Source organism: Hypomesus nipponensis, chromosome 1 (assembly GCF_054491055.1).
Source record: "Hypomesus nipponensis isolate SF chromosome 1, ASM5449105v1, whole genome shotgun sequence".
Classification (NCBI taxonomy): domain Eukaryota; kingdom Metazoa; phylum Chordata; class Actinopteri; order Osmeriformes; family Osmeridae; genus Hypomesus; species Hypomesus nipponensis.
The window spans coordinates 5,357,251-5,366,638 of NC_140361.1; the positions used below are offsets into that span (position 1 = coordinate 5,357,251).

The following is a 9,388-nucleotide window of genomic DNA, read 5'->3' on the forward strand; positions in this document are numbered from 1 at the left end:
AAAACAATTTTCAGACAGAAGGTTTAGGAAAAATAAAGTATAATTATAGTGCATTTTTCTAACATCTAGAAAACTAAAATAATATTTCACTACCAAGTGCTACATAACAAGATGTTCCAGGTATGATTATGGTTGCGGAAATAAATGTACAGTAGAGGTAAATGTTGTTTTCCCCCATGTCATTGTGATGTAACAGGTCATTTCTTTTCACTATGCTCTACATTCTGCAATAGTCTGGAGGCTGGAATGAATGCCAAAGGCAAAACAGACTATAGACTAATTATAAATGAGCACACAAACCATGGCTTTAGACCTTTTAAACACCTGTTCAAACACAAAACAAAAAACATAAACATGAACAAAATATATACATATCAGATGCATAGAATACATTTTCTCAATTTACATAAATAATACGTTTAACTGCCAAAAGGATTCAGTGAGAGTCAAATTGTTTCCAAGTATAATATACCACATATAATACTAATAATATGCAGTTAGCATTTCTGGGTGGGTCTGATCAAATTATCCAACCCACTTGTAGTTGTTTGCAGAATTATACATTTTCGGTTGCTCTTCCAATGTTACTATTGTGTGATTAGGCAACTTAAGGAAGAATCTTGTACATAGATAACATGGTAGATTGATTTTGCAGTAAACAAGTCTCTTCATAAGTTTGGTAGGGCTGTGATGCCACTGCATTGCAACAGGCCAAATAAATCTAGTGTCCACAGTCCAGGCTGGCTTTAGTCCAAGAGTTGATGTAAACTTTGACAATGTCTCTTCAACATCCACACAATGTCATATCAGTCAGTTTTTATCAACTGTTCATGATGTCCATCTATTGTGTGTTGGGTTAGTCATCTCAGTCCAGGAAATAGTCCATAAAGTAAAAGACGAAACTCCATTCAAATTAAATGTTGATTCTGAAAGGTGTCCAACATTGACATTCAGCACTTTGACCATTTCATTACAGTACTTATGGAGCTCCCTGGTTTTAAAATGACTTGACCAAACTCTGCCTAAGGCCCCTGTAATTTGAGACCTGCGTGTGAGAAGGTGATTGGTGGCAGAGACCCTGTAGCATGTTGAAGACCTCACAAAGTCATGGGGTCAGTCTTCTGAGATCACGTCGATGTCCTCGGTGCTGTTCTGTTGGGTGGCAACCCTCCAGCGACTGACATGCTGACTGCCTTTTCTCTTCTGTTGAGACTCAGGGGATTCTTCCTCCAGCTTCTGGCGCTTGTGCTTTGTTCGTCTGTTCTGGAACCAGACTTTCACCTGCCACAGAAAGATAGACATCCCCTTAAAAATCACATTCAGTCTTGCTATCAAATGATGTTGCACCAATCACAAACATTTTGAAAACCACCCAAACATTTGTTTGCTTAGAAAAAAGTTATGTGTGTCTGGATGTCAGGTTTATAGTTTGTTTTCAAGTCTTTCCTATTCAGCTCAGGCAATCCAAAAAAGTTTTAGATCTTAAACTTAATATAAACTGGTAGTCTACATTTTGGTAGTCTACAGACAACACAGAAAAATATTTATTTGTCCCTACAATTGTAACTGTATCAATGGTGGAAATGTGATACTATCTACAAATGCGTGATGACTTCATAAATATAAATGAACCCAACCCTTTACTATAAAGTTGCCCGAGCCAAAGGAGCTATCATCTCACCACAGTTTCTAATTGAAATAATTTGTGGATAAAACATTAAAAATAAAAAACTTTAATATGTCTTGTGTCTAGTAACCAGGCTGCTATATCTCCCCCTCTCAGGCCTTTATAAATACTGTATTTAGAGCTAGTTTATCTACCCACTCACCTGTGTTTCTGTTAGGCACAGGCCGCTGGCAAGTTGCTTGCGCTCAGCACCTACCACATAATGGTTTTTCTCAAAGGCTCTCTCGAGTCGCAAGAGCTGGGAGGGGGAGAATGCGGTACGGATCCGCTTGGGCTTACGGGAGAAAGCTCCGTGTAGGAGGAGGTTTTCTGGACTGTTGTCTTCCCCTAAAAGGGTTGAGAAAAAAAGGATTAAAACAGGCAACTTTACCCTGCATGCTTCACCTGCAATTTAAAGTCCTTGTTTGTTATTGACTTCATTCCAATGCTCTTTGCTGCTTTTTACTGTCATATAAATGCAGTCCATTTTCTGTCGCGCCACTTTGAAATAATACATATGTGTGTCAATGGGTAAGGCTGGCTTGTTTCAGTGGATACAGTGTTATTTTTTTTACCCTTAGAGATGATGACACAACACAATAGTATTCATGATGTTATGTTTAAAAGTCATCGGATATTAGGAAATAGTGTTGTGTAACTGACAGAATAATGTTGCCTCTACTCCTGATGACTCCATTGTATGTCACAATCTTCACCAGAGGTTTTTTTCTGTCAATAATGGGTTTCCTGTACTCCAAAGTTTTATCTCATTCTCATTTTCTTAAGTCTTCTAGCCCAAAATGTTGTTCAATGCTGTTCCAAGTAGAGAAAAAACATATGTACTTTTACTTTTAAGTTATATATCCACTTAAAGATATTAACAGGCAGTATCAGTAATATAAATAATATCAGCCTCCATATTCTTTAGCAGTTTTCCATTTAATTTAAAAGCTGTTTATGCCACCATTAGGACAAATAGTTACGTGACTTAACCACTCCTCAGAGTGGCATTGGCCTCCTTTGTATAAAGGGCCTTAGTGGGGCCTAGTTGGTTCAATGTGCAGTGGTATTGGAAAGAGTGAGCCATACGTAAATCCTGCAGGTTTTAAAAATGCAAAAACCATTTGTTGTGAAGGTAGCGATGTACAATTAAGCAAATCAAATCTCATGTTCATGTCTGATTTCATTCAACACGAGACAAAAGTTAAAGGGCCCCGTTTTTCACTTTCATTGTGTACGTGACTTTTCCAGCCCACAAACAGCATCTGGTCTTGCAGGCTCTTCAGCCGTTTATTAAAATCACACAACAAAAAACATAATATTTTACATAAGCAAATACATCTTGAAATTATTTGACCACTGAATGAAAAGATTTCATCTCTCTTGAAAGGATGAGGCAGCACAAAAATAACCTCAAAACACGTGTACGCAAAGTCAGTTGGACCTCGGCTGTAGGCGACAGTGTGTGGGATACACGAAAGCTTGGAACAATGGTCGACTGTCAAACATAGGTGTATGCTAAGAAATTACATTAACTATGTCCAGTCATTTTCATATGCAAAAAGCCTTTCTGTGTACACTTTTGGATATAAACACCGTATTCGAGAAGATGAATTACGTTTTACCCCTTACCTTCCCTTACATCACACTTGGCTCATACAGTGTAAAAATACTTGTTAATGTAGTTACAAATGTGTTAAAATGTAAATATGGACAAACATTTTTATGTCTTTTATTATATTTATTACCATCTGGCAGGTGGTACCATCAGGGATTGCACCTCCAGACTCAAAGACAGCTTTTACCTCCAAGCCATCAGGCTACTCAACTGACTTATAGATATATTTTAGGTTTTTCTTTCTTTTTCCCCCCCTTTAATATCTTAGATAGCTTTATTTTATAAATTGCTATTGATCGGTGTACGCAGAGTACAGTATTCCATCTTGTCACAAAGTAATTACAGTCAGGTCCACTGTTGCATTCTCAAAGACACGTCAGCAAGGAATTGTGGCAACAAGTAAGACATCAAACGTTGAGGGATACTGATGGCTTACATACTTCAGAAAGTCACATATGCAAGAAATGTTTAGCCACATACCAAACATGACTACGTTATGTACATTTACTTAAGGGTATAATACCTGTCTGTCTTTGTTAATTCAGGATTATATACTATATCCATTTAATCTATTTTAGATGTTTTGAATTGAGGTCGTAAAGTTGAAAAGTAAACAAACGTCATATATGTTCCACTCAGATATTGTTACAAAGGGGATTTACCTTACTGACCATTACAGATAAGATGACGACACATTTCCACCCAACATTGCATTCGGGGTGGAGATCTTGGTGAGGTTTTTGGTGAGCTGACAGTGGGTGCTAGAGAGTTACCTGTATGAAGCTGTCTATAGCACAAAATCAAGACATATCTCCACTTTTTTTTTGTCTGTTGGTAGTCAGTCGGATCTCACCTTCTGTCTCAATGAATATCTTGTTTGATCGAACTTTTGTGTTTACAGTTTACTGGTTTGGCTAGTACATTTGGTGAGTGTCGACAGAACTTCTGCTACTGCAGTTGTGTAGTTGACACTTCTGCTGTTCCTTCCTGACACGGCAAGCAAACCTGTCTTCTGCCACGTGCATTCTTTCAGCCACAGGACTATCATTGACAACCAAGTTCAGCTGCCAGTGCTAATAACCTTTTGAACATCTAAGGGCCAAAAACAATGAAAAGGTCAGGGAGCCATCATGCATGTACAGAAAAGAAAGAAATGTAGGAAAGCTCTACAGGAAAAAGATCTATGACTCCCCAAAGGTACTAAGAAATACAAGGGAGGTTATGACATTGGGTGCAGCTCAGTAGTATAGAAGAAATAAATCAATTTTCAACTGTTATTAATGTAGTATTATTGTTCTTTACTAATCATGTTTCCCCTGTTTTCATTGTCAGTCCCAAAAACTTCTAACTCTCGGTTTGACAAATTTGTCCGGACGGAGAGGAAGCCACTTAACACAATTGAGCCCTAGCTATTGACCCCATGCACCTAAAGCTGAGCCCTCCTGATGAGCAGGGGGATACCCTGGGGCTCAAACAGACCTTGGCCTTTACTCAGCTATAACATGGCCCCTGCATGGCTGCTGTGGAGCAGATGGCACCACAGAGAGGAGAGCTGCCTCACTAGGCAGACTAGTCCCCTGGCATCACCAACAAGCTTGGTCTTGTTGGCTCAACTTTGTAGGTAGAGGGGGGCAATTTCCCAGAGGTGGAGTTGCATGTCATGCATGGACAGTCCATGGCAGAAAAGCGAGGGAAGAGTGAGTGTGTTACTACCTCTTTCTGTCACCCCTCTCTGTTTATGTCTGCATCTCTGTTTCTTTCTTGTACACTCCGACACTTTCTTTCTGTCTTTATGGTTTTCTTTTTTTCAGGAAGTGGCAATAGGATACTACAACAATTACCTAAATAAACAAATGTTTCTGAAACTCATTATGGGTAATCCCTTGCCTTGTGAAACAATCACAACATGCATTATGTTTCACTAAATTAGCTCAATCGAGCTAAATCATTTAGAAGGCAACTGGGTCAGTCTTCAACCTATCAGAGCAAGATAATAAAGAGCCATAAGTTTAACAGTACAACCAGTGGATCAAATAGTACCACTAGCAATATAGATAGGGTTAGACAACATATGAAGAGTAGTTGGGGGATTCTTGATTAATTATACAGTTATGAGCAGAATGTGTAGAGTTTTACTAATTTTAACTTATACAGGAAACAGTATAGCAACTCAATAAACTCCAGAGCAACAAACATTGTGCCCCTATCAAAATTGCAGCAAAATTGCGTTATTTTTTTTATCTTTCCACTTTGCTCCCAGTGCACTACCTTGAACTGCACCACCTCTACAATCATTTGATCATGCTAATTGTTCTGGCCATATGGAGGATGGAGTGAAAGGGTTTCAAATGGTTTGAACCTGTTTGTGGAGTGTACCTTTGTAGCGAAGGAGAAAATAATCTTGAAGGTATAGTTTGAAGTAGGTCATTTCTGTCCACCCTGTCCTTTAGTTTCTCGTTTGAACACTTAGTTAGATAATTTGATTGATAATTGTCTAGATTAGCTGTCCTACTGCTTTCTGAATAAGGGGTATGATACGGCCTGACACAAAGTTCAGCAGACGAGGGCTGGCGATGTCAATATAAGCTGCAGTCTTGATATTCAGGCCTTTTGTTTCGATAAAATACCGATAAAAACGAAATTAAACAGGATGTCTTCTTACTCAAATGAAGACAGTAACAACAATCATATCAATAATAACATAGCTTATGACTAACAATACTCACAACTGCGAATAATGTGTAAGTGAATCCTATTAATAATATACGTAGATGAAGGAGAAAAGACTAACCTGAGCAAATCGATAGATACGAGAGAAATGTATTTCTGCCTGGGTGTGAACAAGCAACATTTTTCAATATTGCAATCTTAGAGCTAACTTCCAAATTAAAATAACATAAAGGGTAAGCATAGCATAATTTATTGCATTTGTCTTGACACATATTGGTCGCAATATCTAGTGGTTTATACCATGTGTTTCCCGAAACATCTTTCAATTTAAATTTGTGATTTTTGGTCTCCAAAAGTAAGATGAAAAAGTGGTTTCGTAGGCCTATCTTCGTATGCAGTAAGCAATTCGTAAATTACTTGCCAATTACTTCGGCCTACTGAATTGGGATGTGCTTTTAACATAGTAGGTTACAATGAAATAATATAAAAACTCGCAAGCTACAAATTGGTACAAAACCGTTTACCAGCCTATATTTCTCACATAAAATATATATTGACAATTAGGCTATAACAAAGCCCGTAGCCTATGGAAGTACTGAATGTATTTGGGCCTTAATATGGCGTGGGCTATGTACTTAACTTTAATTTAATTGAGAATGCATAATCTTCTTATAGGTTACATCATGAACCAAATTGTCACAATTTCAATGCACTTTGTGTCTCAAATGCAAAATAATGACTTTCATTACGTCTATGCAGGAAATACTGACTGTAACAGTAATTGGAGAAGACGTGATCAATTGTTTATTATTGTAATGTAGGCTAGGCTATAATCAATCTTATGCGAAAAAAATGAACATGAAAAAAATCATGTTAATGCACATATAGCCTACCTTGGAACCTGTGTCCGAGATATCGGTTTCGTAGAACCCACGGATAGAAATTTAAGGTTTCTCTCTGGTGCGGATTGAAGAAAGGCTGCGATGGGATCTGAAGCGGATGCAGCGGCAAACCAGAGTTGTTCGTGTGTGTCCCCGGCTCTGGGAACATCATATCTGGACTACTGTACAGAGCCCTGCTGGAGTTTTGAAAGCAACTCCCAAAGGGCGCGGAGTGAATTGATTCCGTAAACCTCAAGGCTGTCGGTCTGATGGGTTCGTCCACCGCTGGCGAACAATTTACGTCTTTTCCAACCAGTGACTCGATTGTAAAACATTTCTTATTACTATGTTGGTACATAGTGTCAACCGTGTGTCTTTGCGTCAAGAAGGATATGACAAAATAAGTTAAAGAAAACAACCAGTGAAATCCGGTTACGGTGTCTAATTCTTAGAAGGTAGTTGAGCAGTCCGACGGGAATCCATAACTTTGAAGTTGCAGCTGTTAAGAAAAACTTCTCACAATATCTCTAATTAACCATCACCCTTCGCGCTATAGGCAATAAATAATCGTTTCCAATATCAACTAATTGGTTAACTAAAGTGCTGTTGCCTATAAATCAAAAGCGACACTAGCGTATGGTCTTTTAGCCTATGATTAGTTTAGGTCTTTGACAAAGTAACTCTTCTCTCATCATCACCGAGGACCATTTTCGGACTCTGTATGAGGATCGCGGATCAGTGAGTCTTTGAGAAGGAGCTTGTCACTCATCAGACGCAATACCTGCTTTCAGCGGTCGGTAAGAGAGGTGTGGTGAGCATGCGCGGACATGACTGTATGCTCAGCCATTTTGTTAAGTGGTTAGTTCTGTTTTCTTTACTCATATAAAAACATTTTGTTGAGATGGAAGGCCTAAATGATTGTTAAAATAAATAACATTGTCCATCTAAAGCCTTTTTTATAAATACATGCATGTTCTTTCTGTCACTATCTATATTACAAAGATGTTAATAATTCAGTTTGATATCATGTGCTAGAATACATTTATGGTACAACAAGGACAATTAATTGACAAATAATACTAACTGTTGAAGAAATAAAGTTGGGTTATTTTAGCCTATTAATGCATAACCTATTCTTTTGACAGTATTCACCAGTGCCAAGTATAGGGCTTAGTCAACGTCTTGAGGTCAGAGGGCTTCATTAAATCACTGTAGGCTACATAAGATTGAGAGTTCCAGGACATTGACACACATCTGAACCACCCGAAATGAAAAAAGAGTCTTATTTCAACAAATTGACAGTCCTCAATTTTTCAGTCACCATTACACCAGTACATCAGGGTTCCCCGCCCCCTTTTTGTCAGTTACATTTTTTACATGTTGTTAGGAGAGCACGGGTGGGGAGAGCCAGATCAAAGTCAGAGACCCAGGACAGATGCCACCTCTATTCAGGGGCACTAATTGTTGGCTTAGGGGAGCCACAAAAGCCCCCTGCCTCTCTCTTGTATGATCTGCTCTGCGGAACCCATGTGAACCTCTTAGGGCAAAGATCCCTTTGAGTCTCAAAGTATCTCAGTCTCCTGTTATTTTGTACCACCAATCCTTTTGCATACAGTTATTGCAAATAAAAGACAAATAATGATAGCTTTTATTTTAGACGTTTAGACTGTGCTTAGATTCCCATTACCATACATTTGTTTCTGGTAATTAAGTAAACATGTTAGTGGAGACAGAGATTGAATAAGATAACATAAATGTGTTATGTAAGTAGAATATTGTTCCTCTAGTAATTCACAAGGAAAACATTTGCTGTTCATAAGGAAAAACTATTGCTATTTATAGAACTTCATGAATGAATTAAATTAAATGGAATGCCCTGATATCTAGCATCATTTGAGGTCGGTCTGTATGTCAACTACACAAAGCAGAATCACATTATCAGCCACAATAGAAAAGTTATGTGTTTAAACATAGCCTAATCTCATTATTATTTTGTAAAGTGCATTAAAGAGAAATACGACGGACCAAGAAGGGCAATGCAGCAGTAAAAATGTCTCACCTAATCCCGCAAATATAAAGAACATAAGTATGTTGTATAGTTTGTGTTACATACATAGTTTGTGTTATGTCGTTGAATTAATTGTAATCTAAAACATTGGTAAATATACGCCCTCTAGTGGATACATTTGATCTCAGCAGTTAGATTTAGATTTTCTGTAGCATATGCTTTGGTCAAAGGTCACTTTGACTTTGGTCAACAATTTAGTTTAGCTTCCTACATTAAGGCTATTTGTAAATTTTCCTGGAACGTTTGGAAGACATTCACATTTAAATGTCTTTCAGAAAGGCCAACTTTTAAGATAGCATACATGGTAAATACGAAATGAACAGTAATGATCAATTATGGGCATTAGGCTATTTATCACCTTTGTGTCGCCCCTTGCTTAACTGACTGGTTTCGTCGATAGGACTTAATATTTGAAATGTGAGTTTATCTTGCTTGAGACCATTGCCAAAAGGCTCCACTTTACTCTTCACGGTGAAAGTGAACAA

The 9,388-nt window shown here is 38.0% G+C and overlaps 1 protein-coding gene across 1 annotated transcript; it reads right to left on the reverse strand.

The window, feature by feature from the left end:
* Window positions 1-23: 23 nt before the first annotated feature.
* On the reverse strand, window positions 24-7,546 carry emx3 (empty spiracles homeobox 3). Its single transcript, XM_084698990.1, has 3 exons — window positions 6,848-7,546; window positions 1,830-2,014; window positions 24-1,281 (listed from the first exon to the last, which is right to left on the reverse strand). The coding sequence occupies exons 1-3, from the start codon at window positions 7,191-7,193 to the stop codon at window positions 1,114-1,116; spliced, it is 699 nt and encodes a 232-aa protein (XP_084555116.1). The 5' UTR covers window positions 7,194-7,546; the 3' UTR covers window positions 24-1,113.
* Between the last annotated feature and the right edge of the window lie 1,842 nt (window positions 7,547-9,388).